Raw genomic sequence first — 21,864 nt, 5'->3', positions numbered from 1 at the left:
TCAGAATATATACAATACAAAATATAAGTGCTTATGCAATTATATAAATATGTGCCCTGCACTATTTCCCTTAAATAAATTGATACCACAAGTTATTTATGAGTGATCCAGTCACAGCTCTCTACCGCCTCCCTTCAAAGTTTAGATATTTTTGAAAGTGAATTTACAGCAAAACATGAGTACTACAGGAATGTGGTAAGTGGTATGATGCAAACATATATCTATATACCCCTTTTCCAACATGAAATTATATTGGCTATTAATTCAAGGATTTCAAATCAAAGCACAAATTTTATCACTGACACAGTACCGACCTATGGATTTTTTTTCTATCCACTTATAAAGTCCAGTACCATACTTCGTGTGAAGGCCATAGTGCACAGCCAATATATTGGGAATGGGTTTAAGCAATGTATTTATTATAATATTATGTATTTAACTTTATTTTCACATTAGTACTTTATTAGGAGCCATATGAAGTGGCTAAATTACATCCTGGGCATTGTGTGTGTGTGTGTGTATACATGGCATGGTGTAGTAGTGTCTGTACTGGGCTGTGTGTATACATGTCATGGTGTAGTAGTGTCTGTACTGGGCTGTGTGTATACATGTCATGGTGTAGTAGTGTCTGTACTGGGCTGTGTGTGTATACATGGCATGGTGTAGTAGTGTCTGTACTGGACTGTGTGTGTGTGTATACATGTCATGGTGTAGTAGTGTCTGTACTGGGCTTTGTGTGTGTATACATGTCATGGTGTAGTAGTGTCTGTACTGGGCTTTGTGTGTGTGTGTATACATGTCATGGTGTAGTAGTGTCTGTACTGGGCTGTGTGTGTATACATGTCATGGTGTAGTAATGTCTGTACTGGGCTGTGTGTATACATGTCATGGTGTAGTAGTGTCTGTACTGGGCTGTGTGTGTATTTACATGTCATGGTGTAGTAGTGTCTGTACTGGGCTGTGTGTATACATGTCATGGTGTAGTAGTGTCTGTACTGGGCTGTGTGTGTGTGTGTATACATGTCATGGTGTAGTAGTGTCTGTACTGGGCTGTGTGTATACATGTCATGGTGTAGTAGTGTCTGTACTGGGCTGTGTGTGTATACATGTCATGGTGTAGTAGTGTCTACTGGGCTGTGTGTGTATACATGTCATGGTGTAGTAGTGTCTGTACTGGGCTGTGTGTGTGTGTACACATGTCATGGTGTAGTAGTGTCTGTACTGGGCTGTGTGTGTATACATGTCATGGTGTAGTAGTGTCTGTACTGGGCTGTGTGTGTATTTACATGTCATGGTGTAGTAGTGTCTGTACTGGGCTGTGTGTATACATGTCATGGTGTAGTAGTGTCTGTACTGGGCTGTGTGTGTGTATACATGTCATGGTGTAGTAGTGTCTGTACTGGGCTGTGTGTGTATGCATGTCATGGTGTAGTAGTGTCTGTACTGGGCTGTGCGTGTATTTACATGTCATGGTGTAGTAGTGTCTGTACTGGGCTGTGTGTATACATGTCATGGTGTAGTAGTGTCTGTACTGGGCTGTGTGTGTGTACATGTCATGGTGTAGTAGTGTCTGTACTGGGCTGTGTGTGTGTATACATGGCATGGTGTAGTAGTGTCTGTACTGGGCTGTGTGTGTGTATACATGGCATGGTGTAGTAGTGTCTGTACTGGGCTGTGTGTATACATGTCATGGTGTAGTAGTGTCTGTACTGGGCTGTGCGTGTATTTACATGTCATGGTGTAGAAGTGTCTGTACTGGGCTGTGTGTATACATGTCATGGTGTAGTAGTGTCTGTACTGGGCTGTGTGTGTATACATGGCATGGTGTAGTAATGTCTGTACTGGGCTGTATGTGTATACATGGCATGGTGTAGTAATGTCTGTACTGGGCTGTGTGTGTGTACATGTCATGGTGTAGTAGTGTCTGTACTGAGCTGTGTGTGTGTATACATGTCATGGTGTAGTAGTGTCTGTACTGGGCTGTGTGTGTATACATGGCATGGTGTAGTAATGTCTGTACTGGGCTGTGTGTGTATACATGGCATGGTGTAGTAATGTCTGTACTGGGCTGTGTGTGTGTACATGTCATGGTGTAGTAGTGTCTGTACTGAGCTGTGTGTGTGTGTATACATGGCCTGGTGTAGTAATGTCTGTACTGGGCTGTGTGTGTATACATGGCATGGTGTAGTAATGTCTGTACTGGGCTGTGTGTGTGTACATGTCATGGTGTAGTAGTGTCTGTACTGAGCTGTGTGTGTGTATACATGGCATGGTGTAGTAATGTCTGTACTGGGCTGTATGTGTATACATGGCATGGTGTAGTAATGTCTGTACTGGGCTGTGTGTGTGTACATGTCATGGTGTAGTAGTGTCTGTACTGAGCTGTGTGTGTGTATACATGTCATGGTGTAGTAGTGTCTGTACTGGGCTGTGTGTGTATACATGGCATGGTGTAGTAATGTCTGTACTGGGCTGTGTGTGTATACATGGCATGGTGTAGTAATGTCTGTACTGGGCTGTGTGTGTGTACATGTCATGGTGTAGTAGTGTCTGTACTGAGCTGTGTGTGTGTGTATACATGGCCTGGTGTAGTAATGTCTGTACTGGGCTGTGTGTGTATACATGGCATGGTGTAGTAATGTCTGTACTGGGCTGTGTGTGTGTACATGTCATGGTGTAGTAGTGTCTGTACTGAGCTGTGTGTGTGTATACATGGCATGGTGTAGTAATGTCTGTACTGGGCTGTGTGTGTATACATGGCATGGTGTAGTAGTGTCTGTACTGGGCTGTGTGTGTATACATGGCATGGTGTAGTAGTGTCTGTACTGGGCTGTGTGTGTATACATGGCATGGTGTAGTAATGTCTGTACTGGGCTGTGTGTGTGTACATGTCATGGTGTAGTAGTGTCTGTACTGGGCTGTGTGTGTGTATACATGGCATGGTGTAGTAATGTCTGTACTGAGCTGTGTGTGTGTATACATGGCATGGTGTAGTAATGTCTGTACTGGGCTGTGTGTGTATACATGTCATGGTGTAGTAGTGTCTGTACTGGGCTATGTGTGTATACATGTCATGGTGTAGTAGTGTCTGTACTGGGCTGTGTGTGTGTGTGTACATGTCATGGTGTAGTAGTGTCGGTACTGAGCTGTGTGTGTGTATACATGTCATGGTGTTGTAGTGTCTGTACTGGGCTGTGTGTGTGTACATGTCATGGTGTAGTAGTGTCTGTACTGGGCTGTGTATGTGTGTGTGTGTGTGTGTGTGTGTGTGTGTGTGTGTGTGTGTGTCTATATGACATGGTGTAGTAGTGTCTGTACTGGGCTGTGTGCGTATACATGTCATGGTGTAGTAGTGTCTGTACTGGGCTGTGTGTGTGTGTGTGTATATGGCATGGTGTAGTAGTGTCTGTACTGGGCTGTGTGTGTGTATACATGTCATGGTGTAGTAATGTCTGTACTTGGCTGTGTGTGTATATATGGCATGGTGTAGTAGTGTCCGTACTGGTCTATGAGTGTAAATGTAGGGATAGTAGTGTATGCGGAATATAGAGCATTATGTGTGTTAAGAAGCTGGGACTACACCAGAGACACTTACCTGCCCAGCCTCCGTACTTCTTAAGGTCAGTCCTCCACCATCTGGAGAGAATATGAATCCTGAATCCTTGCAGCAGCTTCCATGCCTGTTTCAGAACCAGGTAGGACAGAGCCAGTGACCCCAAGACATGGAGACCGTGAGACAGAAGACAGTCCGACATCCTATAGAGCCTCCACCTCTCCACAAGTGCTGACCTCACTGACTGGCTGCAGGGAAGGTTAAGTTCAACTTTAACCATTCATCTAATAACAAGTTATCACAGGCAAAACCCTCCTTAATTTATACATGGGAGGATTCAGCCATAGGTTGAGACAAACAGGCGTAACTGGATGTATAGGTTGTATTGCACTGGGAAATAAGAAACCTGGCACCCAGCCATCCCACGTTCTGAAAAACCTACCTAATGGAATTTGAGTCCACTATCTAAAATGATAAGACCCCTAGTAGGTATTTTTTGGTGCTTAGTCTGTATACATGTCATGGTGTAGTAGTGTCTGTACTGGGCTGTGTGTGTGTATACATGTCATGGTGTAGTAGTGTCTGTACTGGGCTGTGTGTGTGTATACATGTCATGGTGTAGTAGTGTCTGTACTGGGCTGTGTGTGTGTATATATGTCATGGTGCAGTAGTGTCTGTACTGGGCTGTGTGTGTGTATACATGTCATGGTGTAGTAGTGTCTGTACTGGGCTGTGTGTATACATGTCATGGTGTAGTAGTGTCTGTACTGGGCTGTGTGTGTGTATACATGTCATGGTGTAGTAGTGTCTGTACTGGGCTGTGTGTGTGTATACATGTCATGGTGTAGTAGTGTCTGTACTGGGCTGTGTGTGTATACATGGCATGGTGTAGTAGTGTCTGTACTGGGCTGTGTGTGTATACATGTCATGGTGTAGTAAGGTCTGTACTGGGCTGTGTGTGTATACATGTCATGGTGTAGTAGTGTCTGTACTGGGCTGTGTGTGTATACATGTCATGGTGTAGTAGTGTGTGTACTGGGCTGTGTGTGTATACATGGCATGGTGTAGTAGTGTCTGTACTGGGCTGTGTGTGTGTATACATGTCATGGTGTAGTAGTGTCTGTACTGGACTGTGTGTGTATACATGTCATGGTGTAGTAGTGTCTGTACTGGGCTGTGTGTGTGTATACATGTCATGGTGTAGTAGTGTCTGTACTGGGCTGTGTGTGTGCATATATGGCATGGTGTAGTAGTGTCTGTACTGGGCTGTGTGTGTGTATACATGTCATGGTGCAGTAGTGTCTGTACTGGACTGTGTGTGTATATATGTCATGGTGTAGTAGTGTCTGTACTGGGCTGTGTGTGTATACATGGCATGGTGCAGTAGTGTCTGTACTGGACTGTGTGTGTGTATACATGTCATGGAATTTGAGTTCCCTCTCTAAAAATATGTGGTCCCTAGTAGTTATAGTTGGATGATCACATGTAATTACCAGACAACAACACCCTACTACACTACAGAAAGTGTTAAGAAGTCCAGCGATGAATGGGGTTATCATGTCAAGATCTCCTCCATGATTCTTTCAATAAACCAAGGGGTAATTGCATTTGATACTGTAGGTTATCTAGTTTTCAAAATGGTCCACACGATTACTACACATTGAATGCATTTCATTCAAGACAATGCAAACTAGCGGAAAAAAGGCATTATCATTTTCATGGGCAGATTTTATTATAAAAACCTATGTGTAGAATTCTGCTTTTTGGCATGTTGGAAAGGTGGTCTGATACCAAAGCATGAACCACAAAGTATTAGTGGTGTTTAGAAAAATGATGCACACATTTGCTTTTAGTTTGCTTTCTTGTAATCTCAATTAAAAAATATTTTTTGGTGCAATTTGAGTAGATTTTCCATTGTCTTGTCAGGAGGGGAAAGCCAACGAATGGTATTTTCTGAACAGAAAACCAAAAAACAAGGTATTGCTAGTGTAGGTACTGCATAAACATATTTGTGACATTAACGTTGGAATGTGACTAACCCAAAAAGTGCCAAAACAGGTTCAGCATAGGGGCGAAAAAAGCCTCAGTGGTGAAAGGTTTATGAAAACAAATGATATTGTTATTTTGCAGTACAAATCACTTCACCGCTCATATACCTTGAGGTGTCTACCTTTACTGGGCTGGACTGTGTGAGTGTGTACATGGCATGGTGTAGTAGTGTCTATACTGGACTGTGTGTGTGTGTACATGGCATGGTGTAGTAGTGTCTGTACTGGACTGTGTGTGTGTGTACATGGCATGGTGTAGTAGTGTCTGTACTGGACTGTGTGTGTGTGTATACATGTCATGGTGTAGTAGTGTCTGTACTGGACTGTGTGTGTGTGTGTGTGTGTATACATGTCATGGTGTAGTAGTGTCTGTACTGGACTGTGTGTGTGTGTGTGTGTATACATGTCATGGTGTAGTAGTGTCTGTACTGGGCTGTGTGTGTGTGTACATGGCATGGTGTAGTAGTGTCTGTACTGGACTGTGTGTGTGTGTATACATGTCATGGTGTAGTAGTGTCTGTACTGGACTGTGTGTGTGTGTACATGGCATGGTGTAGTAGTGTCTGTACTGGACTGTGTGTGTGTGTACATGGCATGGTGTAGTAGTGTCTGTACTGGACTGTGTGTGTGTGTATACATGTCATGGTGTAGTAGTGTCTGTACTGGACTGTGTGTGTGTGTGTGTGTATACATGTCATGGTGTAGTAGTGTCTGTACTGGACTGTGTGTGTGTGTGTGTGTGTGTGTGTGTATATACATGTCATGGTGTAGTAGTGTCTGTACTGGGCTGTGTGTGTGTATACATGTCATAGTGTAGTAGTGTCTATACTGGGCTTTGTGTGTGTGTATACATGTCATGGTGTAGTAGTGTCTGTACTGGGCTGTTTGTGTGTATACAGGTCATAGTGTAGTAGTGTCTATACTGGGCTTTGTGTGTGTGTATACATGTCATGGTGTAGTAGTGTCTGTGCTGGGCTGTAAGTGTGTATACACGTCATGTTATAGTAGTGTCTGTACTGGGCTGTTTGTGTGTGTATACATGCCATGGTGTAGTAGTGTCTGTACTGGGCTGTAAGTGTGTATACATGTAATGGAATTTTAGTCCCCTCTCAAAATTTGTGGTCCCTAGTAGTTATAGTTTGGTGATCACATGTGATCACCATACAATAACACCCTACACTGCAGAAAGTGTTAAGAAGACCAGCGACGGACGGAATTATCATGTCAAGATCTCCCCCATCTCGGCTTCAATAAACTAAGGGGTAATTTAATTTGCTGTGGTATGTTATCTATTTTTCAAAATAGTATGCCCACACGATTCCTACACATTATTACTATTATTTTTATTATTATTAATAATATGTTTATAAGGCACCACAGATTCCAGAAGCAAGTAACAAATAAATGAGGTAATACATGTCAGTTGCACAGATGAGTATGAGTAATGCTATGGGGTGAAGCAATAGACGTGACAGGACGTACGAGGGACAGGAGGCAGACGTGGGACAATAGGTAAATAGGACCCTCCCGCAAAGGCTTACATTCTAAAGGGAGGGGTGGTGAGAGACGGCAGGACCAACTGGGAGAAACATTTAGATGGCAGACGAGGAAGAGGAGGTGATGGATAGAATGGTTAGGAGGTGGTAGGTTAGGCGAGCTTGAAAAGGTGAGTTTTGAGTGAGCGCTTGAAGGACTGGAAGTTGGGGGAGAGCCGAGTGAATCGGGGTAGGGTGTTTCAAAGTTTAACGGCAGCACGGCAGAAGTCTTGGAGACGAGCATGGGAGGAGGTAATGAGAGATGAAATGAGGTGGATGTCAGAGACAGAGAAGAGGGGCCGGGTAGATATGTACCTTGAGACAAGGTCAGAAATGTAAGGGGGAGAAGTTTTGGTAAGGGATTTGTAAGTGAGGGTAAGGAGCTTAAACTGAATTCTGAAAGGGATAGCGAGCCAAAGAAGGGATTTACGCAGAGTAGAAGCAGAAGAGATGTGGTGGGAAAGTAAGATGAGCCTAGCCGTAGCAATCTGTATAGATTGAAGATCAGAAATGATAGAGCAAGGAAGGCCTGTGAGATGGAGGTTGCAATAGTTGAGACGAGAAATGCAGTGGCAGGATTTGGTGAGGGACTGGATATAAGGGGTAAATTTGAGGGCTGAGTTAAGGGTGACTCCAAGTCAGCGGACTTGGGTGACAGGAGAAAGAGTGATGTTGTCATCCAAGAGGGAGTTATTGGGAGGGAAAGAAACATTGGCAGGAGGAAAGATGATGAGCTCAGATTTGGAGATGTTGAATTTCATGAAGCGCTGTGACATCCGAGTAGTGACAGCAGGGAGACAGCTGGATACCTGGGTTAGAATGGCGGGAGAGAGGTCAGGGGAGAAAAAATAGATTTGCGTGTCATCAGCATAGAGGTGGTATTGGAGGCCAAATGACTGAATGAGTTTACCAAGAGAGGTGGTGTAGAGAGAGAAGAGCAGAGGGCCACGGACAGAGCCTTGTGGGAGGAAGAGTCAGAAGCAAACACGCTAAAAGAGCGGCCAGAGAGGTAGGAGGCAAACCAGGAGAGAGCTGTTTCATGAAGACCTAGGAAATGAATGGTGGTGAGGAGAAGAGAATGATCAACGGTGTCAAAAGGGAGATGTGAACTTTGGACTTAGCTGAGAGTAAATCGTTTGTTACTTTAGTGAGGGCAGTTTCATTTGAGTGACGGGGACAGAAGCCAGACTGGAGAGGGTCAAAAAGAGAGTGGGAAGAGTGAGAGTGGGTCAGACGATTGAAGACAAGTCGTCCGAGAATTTTAGAAGCAAAGGGAAGCACAGATATGGGGCGATAGTTGGAGAGAGAGGATGGGTTAAGAGAAGGTTTCTTGAGAATGGGAGAGATGAGAGCATGCTTGAAGACCGAGAGGAAGATACCAGTGGAGAGAGAAGGATTAAAGAGGTGAGCAAGGTAACCACATGCTTTGGGAGAGAGGGAGTAGAGGAACTTCTAGGGGACAGGGTCAAGAGGACAGGTTGTAGAAGAAGAGGAGGAGAGAAGAGTGAGGATCACAAGCACATTTACAAGACGGTAGGAGCAAAGGCTGGCAGAGTGAGTAATAGAGAGGACAGGGGGGGGAGGCAAGTCTGGCGAAAACAGATATCATTGTGTATAGAGTCAATTTTGTCTTTGAAGTAGAGTGCAAAGTCAAGAGTTGATGGATGAATGAGGAGGAGGTGGGGATAACACATTTTTATTTCTAATAGTAATTACTTCAACCTTATTGCACCGGTGTTTGGACTGAATTATCAAAGTGCATTTTTATTTCTAATGGTATGCTGTCCTTTCACTGTTTGTTTAAACCTTTTATTGCTAGTGTTCGTTGGAGGAGTTTATTGAGGGTTTGATTGAAGAACACTGATAACATGTGTTTGTTAACCTTATATATTCATTGTAGAATGGCTGCAAGCCAGTGATGGCATAGTTAGTGTGTATAGTTACAAGTGTATAGTTACAAGTGTAAAAAAAAATAAAAAAAAATAGCATAGTTATACCGGACTTAAACAGGAGAAGAACATTCTGCCTATTATCACAGGTACACAAGGACAACAGTCAGTATTCACCTGAAACTCCATATTCTACTGCTGATGTTTTCATCTCTCCCTGAATACAAGCTTCACATAACATGAAGACTGTTTTGGAGTCTGCTCTTATTTTCTGCTCAGCTCATGAAAGTTTGTTTTATCTGTCAGTTTATTTCCCCCCTCTGTTTATTCAGCCTGCTGTACTACTTGCTCAGCCACTCCCTACCCAAGCTACAGCTATTTCAGTCCTCTATTTGATTATTGTACTTTCAGTTCTACCCAAGGCTTTGTCTGCCATCACATGTAGGAAGAAATGATACTGACTTTGAACCACTCTCCTCTCTCATGACTCTGCAAGCTACTCAATCACATGTTCTTTAGTACACTTTCTCCAACTCCCCCACATGGCTCCCACAACATTACTCTATACTGAGTCCCTATTGCTATTACTGCTATTACTATTGCTGAGTCCCTGGCTTATCTGCATCAACTGATCTACTGTGTACCGACCCGGCTTGTCAATTAACCCTTCTGCTGAATCCCTGGCTTATCTACATCAATTGATCTACTGTGTACCGACCCGGCTTGTCAGTTAACCCTTCCCCTGCTGAATCCCTGGCTTATTTGCATCAACTGATCTACTGTGTACCGACCCGGCTTGTCAATTAACCCTTCTCCTGCTGAGTCCCTGGCTTATCTGCATCTACTGATCTACTGTGTACCGACCCGGCTTGTCAGTTAACCCTTCTCCTGCTGAATCCCTGGCTTATCTGCAGCAACTGATCTACTGTGTACCGACCCGGCTTGTCAATTAACCCTTCTCCTGCTGAATCCCTGGCTTAACTGCATCAACTGCATATAAAACATTATTTTATATGCCATTATTTTGTTTTTCCTGATTGTACATTTACAAGTAACTACTTTTTACCTGTTATTATTCTACTATTTATATGCCTTTATCTTGTTTTTCCTGATTTTATATTTACCAGCAACTACTTTTACCTGTTATTATTCTTGCCTATTTCCATTGTCCTTATTACCTCTCCTTCTATTATTCCTTGCCTTCCACGCCCTAATTGGTTATTGTCCTCCATCTTGCTATTGTCTCCCTGCTTATTCTTACCTGTTATCCGCTGTCCTTACTATCTTACTGTTCTGCTATCATTCTTACCTGTTTTCATTGTCCTTATTATCTCACTGTACTGTTGTTCCATGCCCTCCACGCCCTAATTCGTTATTGTCTGCCACCTTTTCATTGTCTTCCTGCCATTGTTCTTACCTGTTTTTCACTGTCCTCACTATCTCACTGTTCTGTTACTCTCTCTCCCTACTATGCCTCCCCGCTCTCACTCCATACCCATACTCTCCCCCCGCCCTACCTCTCCCGTTCCTCCCCACCATCCCCCGCGCGCTGCTCATCTTACTAACCTCATCCCCATTTCCCCCCTCTCCTCTCCCCTTTTCTTCTGTGCCCTCTGGAATGCCAGATCCATCCGCAACAAGCTGACTGCTATCCACGACCTCTTTCTATCCAACTCCTTTAACCTTCTTGCCGTTACTGAAACCTGGCTCTCCGATTCTGATACTACTTCCCCCGCTGCCCTCTCCTATGGTGGCCTCTCCTTCACCCACTCCGCCAGGCCTGGTGCCCGCCCTGAACCCTCCCTCTCCTTCTCCTCTTTTGAAGCTCACTCCATCCGCCCCTTCTACCCTATCCACCTCCGCGTCACTGTCATCTACCGCCCCCCCTGGCCCCACCTCCCTCTTCCTTGACAACTTTGCTAGCTGGCTTCCTCACTACCTCTCCTCCGATCTCCCCTCGATCATTCTCGGTGACTTTAACATCCCCATCGACAACCCCACCTACCCTGCTTCCAGCAAACTGCTCACCCTCTCTTCCTCCCTTGGGCTCACCCAATGGACCTCCTCCTCTACCCACTGCCTTGGTCACTCCCTTGATCTTGTCTTCTCCTACCTATGTAATCTCTCCGACTTCTCCATCTCTCCCTTTCCTCTATCCGACCACCATCTCCTCTCCTTCTCTCTCTCCTCTTCTCCTGCTCCCCTCCCCCTGCCCAAACCTACTCTGTCCATACGCAACCTCGACGCTCTTGACCCTGCCTCTCTGTCCTCCTCTCTCGATACCCTCCTTTCTCCCCTTTCCTCCCAGGCCTGCCCCAACCAGGCGGTCTCCCTCTACAATCACACCCTCACCTCTGCTCTGGATGCGGTCGCCCCTGCCCACTCCGTCCACCCCCGCTGCTCCAAACCCCAACCCTGGCATTCAAAATTTACCCGCTTCCTCCAAAAATGCTCCCGTTCCGCCGAACATCACTGGAGAAAATCCCGCTCCCTGGCTGACTTCCTCCACTTTAAATTCATCCTTTCATCCTACAGCTCTGCCCTCTCACTCGTTAAACAATCTTTCTTTAAATCCCTCATCTCTTCCCAGTCCTCTAACCCCCGCCACCTCTTTGCCACCTTCAGCACTCTCCTGGCCCCCTCCCCTCCCCCCACCCCCTCCTCCCTGACTGCCTCCGATTTTGCCTCCTTTTTCTCCTCTAAAATCGAGGCCATCCGACTTGAAATCTCCTCCTCCACTCTCTCTTCCACCCCTCCCACTCTTCTGTCCTCCCCCCCAACCACCTTCCCCTCCACTCCTTCTGTCCCACCACCGGCGAGGAAGTCCACTCTCTCATTTCATCCTCCCCCTCCCCACTACCTGTCCCCTGGATCCCATCCCCTCCCACCTTCTTCGCTCCCTTTCCCCCACCACCTGCTCCCACCTCGCTCACCTCTTTAATCTCTCCCTCTCCACTGGCATCTTCCCCTCCTACTTCAAACATGCTCTCGTATCCGCCTTCCTTAAGAAACCTAATCTCGACCCCACTTCTCTCTCGAACTATCGCCCCATATCTCTTCTCCCTTTTGCCTCCAAAATTCTTGAGATTCTCGTCTGCAGCCGTCTCACCTCCTACCTTTCTGAATACTCCCTCCTTGATCCTCTCCAGTCTGGTTTCCGCCCCTCCACTCCACTCAAACTGCCCTGGCTAAAGTCACCAATGACCTCCTCTCTGCTAAAGCCAGGGGCCACTTCTCCCTTCTCATCCTCCTTGACCTCTCTGCAGCCTTTGACACCGTTGACCACTCCCTCCTCCTTCACACCCTCCAGTCTTTCGGCCTCTCCGGCCCAGTCCTGTCCTGGTTCACCTCTTACCTTACTCACCGATCCTTCTCTGTCACCACCTCTGGGTCTCTCTCCCCCCCATCCACCCTTCCAGTCGGGGTCCCTCAGGGCTCTGTTCTGGGACCCTTACTCTTCTCTCTATACACCTCCTCCCTGGGTGAACTCATCAGCTCCTTCGGCTTCAGCTACCACCTTTACGCTGACGACACTCAACTATACCTCTCCTCTCCTGATCTCTCTCCCTCCCTCCTCTCTAGGGTGTCCGCCTGCCTCTCTGCCATCTCCTCCTGGATGTCCTCTCGATTCCTCAAACTTAACCTTGCCAAAACTGAGCTCATAGTTTTTCCTCCCTCTCATACCCCATCCCCTTCTGACCTCTCCATCACTGTCGACAACACCTCTATCTCCCCTGTCCCCCAACTTCGCTGCCTTGGTGTCATCCTCGACTCCTCTCTCTCCTTTGGCCCCCACATCCTCTCTCTTGCTAAATCCTGCCGTTTCCAGCTGCGCAACATTGCTCGCATCCGGCCCTTCCTCTCCCAAGATGCCACCAAATGCCTTATCCACTCTCTGATCATCTCCCGCCTGGACTTCTGCAACCTCCTCCTCACTGGCCTCCCCCACTCTCATCTCGATCCCCTTCGATCCGTCCTTAACGCTGCAGCTAGGCTTATTTTCCTCTCTCGCCGCTCCTCTTTTGTCTCCCCCCTCTACCTAGCCCTTCACTGGCTCCCATTCCCCTTCAGAATCCTCTTAAAGCTCCTCACTCTCACCTACAAGGCCCTCGCCAACTCCACTGCGCCCTACATCTCCACCCTCCTCTCTATTCATGCTCCATCCCGCCCTCTCCGTTCTGCCTCTGACCGTCGCCTCTCTTCCCCCCCTTATAACCTCCTCCCACGCGCGTATCCAAGACTTCACCCGCACTGCCCCCCTCCACTGGAACAAGCTCCCTCCCTCCATCAGAACTTTCCCTAATCTGTCCAGTTTCAAACGGGCCCTAAAAACCCACCTTTTTCTTAAAGCCTTTCTGTCTCCTACTTAACTTCCTACCTTATCTTCTGCCTCTGTCCCCCTACTCTCCCTCTCTCCCCTGCGTCTCTCTATCTGTCCACCCCTCCCCTTAGATTGTACGCTCCTCTGAACAGGGCCATCTCTCCTCCTGTTTCCACCACTTCTAACTCTGCTCTCCAGCTACTTAGCCCTCCTCCTCGAGGGTCCTCCACCCCACATCCACTCTCGCTCCCTCCTTCCCCCTGGGGGTCTCCCTGTCTTCCGCGCCCTCCTTCTTGGGCCCCGTCGTTTGCGGATCCTCCCTCCCCCTTCCCCGCCCTCTCTAGCTGTGCATTGAGCTTACTGAGTTGCTGTGTTTACTGTACTGTCTCCCATTGTATTGTAATTTTGTTTGTCTCTGTGTGGCGCCTTATAAATAAATATTAATAATAATAATAATAATAATAATAATATACTATCCAGACATCCAGGAATAAACTACATCTACTGCAGCCCAGGCGCGGGCTGGCAGATGCCAGCCCGGGGGGCGCACGCCGCACAGGCGGCCGCATCACATGACACGTGATGCGGCCGCGTCATTGACGACACAGTGCATCACGTGTCATGTGATGCGGCCACCTGTGCGGCCGCATCACACCTCTAGTCTCTGATCCATCGCTCGGCGCTCGTCTGTCTCCTGGTTCCCGGCAACATGGCAGCGCTGTCAGAAGTCACTTCAGTTGCGCACTTTGAGGAGCTGCTTCAGAAGAGCGTAAAATCTCTTCTTGTTGTACATTTTTGGGCATTATATTGCTTCCGGGGGGGGGCGGCCGGCCGACCTACCCCCCGGCCCTAAAATATGTAATTCTAAGCGGCCCAGGGGCCAATGCCCCCCTGCCCCCCGGCCCAGCCCGCCCCTGTTGCAGCCTCACTCTGGGTGGTGCCCCAAAGCGCAGTTGAACAGCACAGAGGAGTGCATAAGCTCTGTTAAAATGCAGGGCTACAAGGGGTTAATTGTGCTCCTGAAAACTTGTGCCCAGGAGTAATTGACAGGAGGAGGATGAAGGCCCTGATTGTCTGGGGGAGTAACAGGAAGAGGATGTGCAGGAAGGAGGAGAAAGAGAGAGCAGCATGGTAGAAGGAACAAGGGGGGCTGAGGTGCAGCCGAGCAGAGAGAAGATAAGCTGCTGCCAGAACTGGTGACATTTCCAGCAAAGCGGACAGAGAACAGCTGGGGACACGCAGTGGGGCGCCAAAGACAGTCTCTACTAACTACAGAACCCTCTCAAGGTAAAACCCTAGCCTGCAGTATATTGCACACACCCCAGTGTCAGAGGGAAGAGTGATGAGAGAATCTACCCAAAACTGCCATTGCATTCTTGTACAAGGAAGGATTGTGAGAGTTTTTCCCCCAGATCATACCTTTACACAGGCTGCAGGGAACAATTAAGCTATATCCTATGTGTTGCTGATATCTGGACACTATCCCCTGTTGCAGAGCAAACGTGCTAATATAGATTCATTGACTGTTGAGGGAACAGCGCCATCTTGTGGCTGAACTGAGCAACAGCCCTGCTTTCTACTATAATACTTAACCCTTCTGGAAACCTCTGCAGGACATTGGAACACTACCAAATTCCTGTGCACAGGTCAGCCCAGGACTGAGTGGAAAATATGGTAACGGGGATAATATTGGTGCACCAAATGTTTTAGATGATGTTAATGTTATGTGATTTACCTAAGAGTTGATTTATTGATATTGAAGGTGTGACATTCAGCGTTAGCGGTACCTCTGCGATTAAAGTTAACCCAGAGGGAATAGCGTCAGTACTCGACCACCACACTCTGCACTACTTATCTGATTACACAGGACATTGCAATTTGGTGATTCTTTTATTTCCCTAATTTTTTGCTGTTTTACTCATAAATCCCAATGCTTGCCAAAATATTTTTCTTTCTCTCTTTTCATGGCATTATCTTTAGGACTATATCATCCCTCACCCATCCTGCAACACACACCTCTGTCCACATTGCCCCTTCATTACTTCAGTCACCTCTAGTTAACACTATAAAAGCAAGGTGGAATTATCGGCGCTTCTCTTAATGCAAGAACTCCTGCTGCTGAAAAAAACATATATGCATACAATACTCAAAATAGTGATCAGCGCACGGTGAACTAAAGCATACAATATGGCACTGAATAAATAAATGCACGTGTAGATGTTTATTGCCCTTTTCTGATAATATGGCAAAAATAGAGGGTCAGTAATGTTCCAATTTGGTCTTACCCTGCTCTTTCCCTGTATTCACTTGAAGTATCCTCTCCACAGTGACAGCGGAGTGCTGATTTCCCAATCTGAGGCACGGTATGGAAAAAAGAATACAAGTTATTCCAGATGGTGTTCGGCTGTGAGTACAGCTCGTGCCGTCTGCAGTGGAACGCAGGTGAACCGCACAGTTCCTTCTGTCACTTCCTGTATGGATGGATGCCCGGATAGTGCAATCAAGGATGCAAAGCTGCAATAGTGCAGAATGATGAAAAAATGTAAGTTACCCGACGCGTTTCGTCCATTGGGACTTTCTCAAGGATAATTCTGGTTGTAGCAGATTGCCTTTTATAGTCGAAATTTTATATTGTGTGTCAAAACACTATTTTATCAATAAAGTTGGTCGAAATTTCGACTATAAAAGGCAATCTGCTACAGCCAGGATTATCCTTGAGAAAGTCCCAATGGACGAAACGCGTTGGGTAACTTACATTTTTTCATCATTCTGCACTATTGCAGCTTTGCATCCTTGATTGCACTATCCGGGCATCCGTCCATACAGGAAGTGACAGAAGGAACTGTGCGGTTCACCTGCGTTCCACTGCAGACGGCACGAGCTGTACTCACAGCCGAACATCATCTGGAATAACTTGTATTCTTTTTTCCATACCGTGCCTCAGATTGGGAAATCAGCACTCCGCTGTCACCGTGGAGAGGATACTTCAAGTGAATACAGGGAAAGAGCAGGGTAAGACCAAATTGGAACATTACTGACCCTCTATTTTTGCCATATTATCAGAAAAGGGCTATAAACATCTACACGTGCATTTATTTATTCAGTGCCATATTGTATGCTTTAGTTCACCGTGCGTTGATCACTATTTTGAGTCTAGTTAACACTGATGAACTCTTTTCCTATTAAAATTCAATAACTTTAACAGCCTCACCCTGTCATCAGAAACTAAAAGGACAAACATCTTTTAATCATCTTTCCTACCTTTCTTTATCCCTGCTTCTATTAGCTGGTGATATATCACCTAATCCAGGTGTTCCTCACTTCTCCCACATGCATATATCTGAACACTACAGAAATCCAGCAAACCTCAAACGCATGACCTGTCTCCCCTCTCTTCCAAAGTCCATTAAATGTGCCCTTTGGAATGCACACTCTGTTTATATCAAACTTACCTCCGTACACAATCTCTTCCTCTCAAACAACCTAAATCTTTTAGCAATAACAGAAACATGGCTCACTCATCCAGACACTGCCTCACCTGCAGCCCTTTTAACATGGTGGTCTCCATTTCACCCACACCCCAAGACCGGGAGGCCGACAAGTAGGGGGTTTGGACTACTTCTCTCCCCACAGTGCACATTCACAGTTCTACCAAGTGTCCCATCGCTCACGTTCACATCTTTTGAAGTACATGCTGTTAGGATTTTTAACCCGTTCTCTATGCGTGTTGCTGTCATCTATTGCCCCCCTGGTCCACACCAACAATTTCTTGAACACTTCTCTGCATGGCTCCCTCACTTCTTATCTACTGATATCCCCACCATCATCATGGGTGATTTCAACATCCCTATTTCTAATCCACGTTCCAATGCTGCTTCCAAACTTCTCTCTCTAACCTCCTCACTTGACCTCTCCCAGTGGATTGAATCCGCTACTCATCAGGATGGCCACTGTCTTGATCTTGTTTTCTCTAGACTATGCTCAGTTTCTGATTTCCTTATCACTCCTTTCCCCCTCTCGGATCATCACCTTATTAGCTACTCGCTCACCCCCAGTTCTTTACCCTTCCTAGTGTCAAACTCTTCCAAGCCTCCTCACAACCGCAGGAATATCAACTCTATTGATCTTCAACAGTTTTCCACCTCTCTCCAACACCTTCTCTACCCAATCTCTACATTCTCCTACCCTGATCGGGCAGTACCCCATTTTCACCAAACCCTAGCAACTGCCCATGATCAAGTGGCTCCAGCGACACTACATACTCCACGTAGACTTCGTTGCCAACCGCGGCACACTAAAGTAACACAAACTCTACAAAAACTTTCTCGCAAAGCAGAACATCACTGGCGTAAATCTTGTACCTCTAATGATTCCATCACATAAACTGATATCTACCACTCCTATAGAAATGCTCTGGACACTGCAAAACAAACATACTTCCAATCTCTCATCATTCTAACCCCACCTGAAAACCCACCTCTTCAGACAAGCTTATAATATTCCTCAACCAGCATCTTAATCTCCCTAGGGTACCCCATAACGGTCCTCTACAAAGCTAACATAAGACAACAACCCTCTGACCAACAATGCTACACACAGAACCCACTCAATACATTTACCTTTGCATTCTAGCTGGTCCAGTGTGCAATATGATGTGCCCTTGTGTTTCAAACTCCCATTGTCCCATAGATTGTGAGCTTGCGATCAGGGTTCTCTTAGCTCTCTGTTTGTATATATTACCCAGTATTGTTTAATTAATGTTTGTTCCCAATTGTAAAGCGCTACAGAATTTGCTGGCGCTATATAAATAATGTTGATGATGATGACAGTAGAGTATTAATGGTAGCAAAAAGGCGTCAAAGTTTATTGGACAGGGAGGAGATGAGGGACATGAAATAGGTTTGTATAGCTAGAGTGAGGGAAGAATAGTAGGAGGAAAGGATGAATTTATAGTGGGTGAAGTCAGAAATGGAGCTGGATCTCCTCCATGTTCAGGACAACGGGAGCACTTTTGGAGGAGATGAGTAAGAGGGGAGTAACAGGGTTGGGGTTTAGATTGACAGGGACAAAGGAGGGTGGTGGGGGCTGCAGTATCAAGGGCAACATAGAGCGTGGACCTGTAAAGAGGGACAGCAGCATTGGGACATGATAGGTGGGGCAAGGAGTAAAGAGAGGGTAAAGGAAAGATGATTGTGGTCAGTGAGGGGAAAGACAGAATTGGAGAAATTGGAGATGTCACAGAGATAGGAGAACACTAGGTCCTGGGAGTGACCATCACGGTGGGTGACGGAAGTTGTCCATTGGGAGAGGCCATGGGAGGAAGTGAGAGTGAAGAATTTAGAGGTAGCAGTAGTAATAGGACAGTCGTTAGGAATGTTAAAATCCTCAATGATAATAGTGGGAAGATCAAAAGAGATTAAATGGCAAGGCCAGGAAGTAATGTCATCAAGAAATTGAGAGGAAGGGTCAGGGGGACGATAGATGATGGCAACATGAAGGTGGAGAGGGAAGAATAATAAAAACCTTTGTGATGTGGTGAGTCGATGCCAATGCAAGAACCACAAAGTATTGGTGGTGTTTAGTAAAATGATACACACATTTGCTTTTAGTTTGCTTTCTTGCAATTTCAATTAGAAAAACATTTTTTTTTTTTGTACAATTTGAGTAGATTTTTCTTTGCCTTGTCAGGAGGTATAAGCAAACTAATGGTATTTTTCTGAAAAAACAAAACAAAACTAAAAAAAAACTTATCACCTCTTCCCACTCCAGAATCCAAGACTTTTCCCGTGCAGCCCCCCTTCACTGGAATGACCTCCCTTGTTCCATCCGTCTCTCTCCTACCTAGTGCTCCTTCAAACGTGCACTGAAAACTCACCTCTTCCGCAAAGCCTACCCACCATCTACTTAACCACCTCACCTCCTCCACCCGCTCTCCCTTCTCTCTTCTGGCTTCCCTTGTGCCTGTTCTGTCTACCCTCCCTTAGAATGTAAGCTCACATGAGCAGGGCCCTCTTCCCTCCCGTCTCCTCACCTGTTGTTCTGCTCCGTGCTTATAGCATCAGCCTGCCTGGAGTTTCTGAAGTATTGGTATTTTTGTTTATTGTTCTGTACTGTTTCACCCTGTATAGTCCACTGTTTGTACTGTGTACGGCGCTGCGGAAATCTTGTGGCGCCTAACAAATAAATGATAATAATAATAATAACAAGGTATAATTAGTGTGGGAACTACATAAACATATATCTGACACTGATGTTGTAATGTGACCAGCCCAAGAAAGTCCAAAAACAGGTTAAACATATAGGTAAGGAAAGCCTTTGGGGGTGAAAGGCTTAAGAACACAAATGACATTGTTGAATAAAGTTATTTTTCATTACAAACACTGTGTGAACCATCACTCTCTGCCTCTCTCTACGCCTCTTGTGTCCTAGAATAACTTATCTGAGTTTCTTCAAATCCTGCTTGTATCACCAGCCCATTGTCTCTCTGGCTGACAACAAGTTATCACAGCCAAAACAAGCATTAATTTGTATATGGGAAAGATTCAGTGATAGGATCAGGTACAAAGCAATAACTGGAAAAATAAAGGGGGATTTAGTGGTCTTTTTTATCAATGAAAGAAAGGTCTTAGATAGATTTCCACCCGATTTTGGGTTCCCTCTACTTACCAAAGCCCCGGCTGGTGAAGACGCGGCGGTAGCCATCGCATGTGAATCATGGGGGAAACCTATTTACCAGGAACAGAGGCAGCACAAATATTGCCACTATAAACCATTCATTATCAATACTCTTATTTTTAACTTTATTAATCATATTTAAGAATCTGGATCTGGAAGCCCAAGGTTAAGCTTCCAGTTCTAGGACCTGATTCATTAAGGATCTTAACTTGAGAAACTTCTTATTTCAGTCTCCTGGACAAAACCATGTTACAATGCAAGGGGTGCAAATTAGTTTTCTGTTTTGCACATAAAATACTGACTGTTTTTTCATGTTGCACACAAATATCAACTTTAATTTTCAGTGTACAAATAAGCTATCAAGTATTTGTGTGTTACATGAAAAAAACAGTCAGTATTTAACTTATGTGCAAAACAGAATACTAATTTTCACCCCTTGCATTGTAACATGCTTTTTTCCAGGAGACTTAAATAAGAAACTTCTTAATTTAAGTTCTTTAATGAATCAGGCCCCTAGTGCATAAGTGCGAGTCGGCTCACTCAAGCACAGAGCCACCCCACACTGTAAGACTCCTCTAACCGCTGCCGGCCAGAATCACTGTGGAGCTGAACATCGAACCTTTGCGTGTTATATTCAAAAATGTTATAGAAAAATCGGGGGCCTTAGGAGGGGGTATTCAATTGTTAGCGAGATTTTTTTCCCCCGCCGTGTTAAAGAAAAAAAAAAATCTTGCCGCCAATAGCGATTGTTTGGAGTCAGTCCAGCAGGAAAACTTGTGCAATTCAATTGAAAAAGAGGGAACGCTGCCCCCGCACGTTAAAAATTGTGTTTGCGAGATTTTACGGGAGTGAAGGGGAGCTATAACGCTGTCCTGTATAACACAAAAAAAAGGTTTTGCATACATTTCCATACATAAGATTGCATTACACATTGATAATATCTACATTACGGTACTTTCTTTTAGCATATTTTTTTATTGAACTATTTTTTTTACCATACAATCATCTATACAATGTCAAAACACATTACTACGTTCATATTTGGACCAAAAACATACAGAGATATAATTAATTAGTGATTTTATTTTTATTTACTTTGTGTTTTTTTAGTTTCAATTATTTTTCACAAGAAAATCAACTTACACAAGTTAGGCATTAGTGATAAACATAAGTTTAACTTTTTTTCAACATTTTTACATGATTTAAAATACTTTTCAGAGGTTTTTTATTTTTAACACACCCCAAGGAGGCGCGAGATAAAGCAGCATATTTGCCTGTTTAACGCGCCGTGTTAAAATACAATTGAATAGCTTTTAACGAGGCTGCTTCTCGCACACCCTATACTTTCAATAGACCTTCTTCTACTGGAGCGCGAGAGGACTGTTTGATGAAAAAAAAACGTAGCTTTAAAAATGGAATTGAATCGCGGGTAACGTTTACCCGCTCGAAAATGATAAAAATCAGCGTTAAAATGACTTAACATGCTCAAAAAAACAACTCACTGACAATTGAATATCCCCCTTAGTGTGATAAGCAAATGGTTATTATTGTAAATTGTATATCTTTAGTATCTAAAACGTGCTCCTACATTTTATAATATGTAGAGTCATGAATGGACATTTTATTGCCATGGGGGGGGGGAAGGGAAAGAAAACCCTGACACCCCCATCTCCATAGGAGCAATAAAAAACAGGGACCTACAAGGCAAAATAAATGAAGACATGAAAATAAAGGGTATGAAGGGCCCTGCTCATTAAAAAGCTTAAATTGTAATCAGAAGAGAGCACAGCTGAAGCAAGAGGAGCGAGTGGGGCTCAGAGTGGAGATTGGGACAGGTGTGAGG

The 21,864-nt window shown here is 45.1% G+C and overlaps 1 protein-coding gene across 4 annotated transcripts in view; it reads right to left on the bottom strand.

Moving 5' to 3' along the window:
- LOC142151088 (very-long-chain 3-oxoacyl-CoA reductase-B-like) overlaps positions 1-16,628 on the bottom strand; it is a 38,860-nt gene extending 22,232 nt beyond the window's left edge. The window contains exons 1-2 of one of the 4 annotated variants that reach the window (XM_075206397.1): positions 16,608-16,628; positions 3,596-3,801 (exon numbers count right to left, since the gene is read on the bottom strand). In XM_075206397.1, coding sequence (XP_075062498.1) covers positions 3,596-3,755 — 160 coding nt within the window. In that variant the 5' untranslated portion in view covers positions 3,756-3,801; positions 16,608-16,628. Of the gene's footprint in view, positions 1-3,595; positions 4,165-15,631; positions 15,762-16,607 lie in introns of those variants that run through there. The other 3 variants (XM_075206396.1, XM_075206398.1, XM_075206395.1) reach the window with 3 other exon arrangements.
- Between the last annotated feature and the right edge of the window lie 5,236 nt (positions 16,629-21,864).

This window comes from Mixophyes fleayi, chromosome 4 (assembly GCF_038048845.1).
Source record: "Mixophyes fleayi isolate aMixFle1 chromosome 4, aMixFle1.hap1, whole genome shotgun sequence".
Classification (NCBI taxonomy): Eukaryota; Metazoa; Chordata; class Amphibia; order Anura; family Limnodynastidae; genus Mixophyes; species Mixophyes fleayi.
This window is presented reverse-complemented; position numbering and strand designations above follow the sequence as displayed.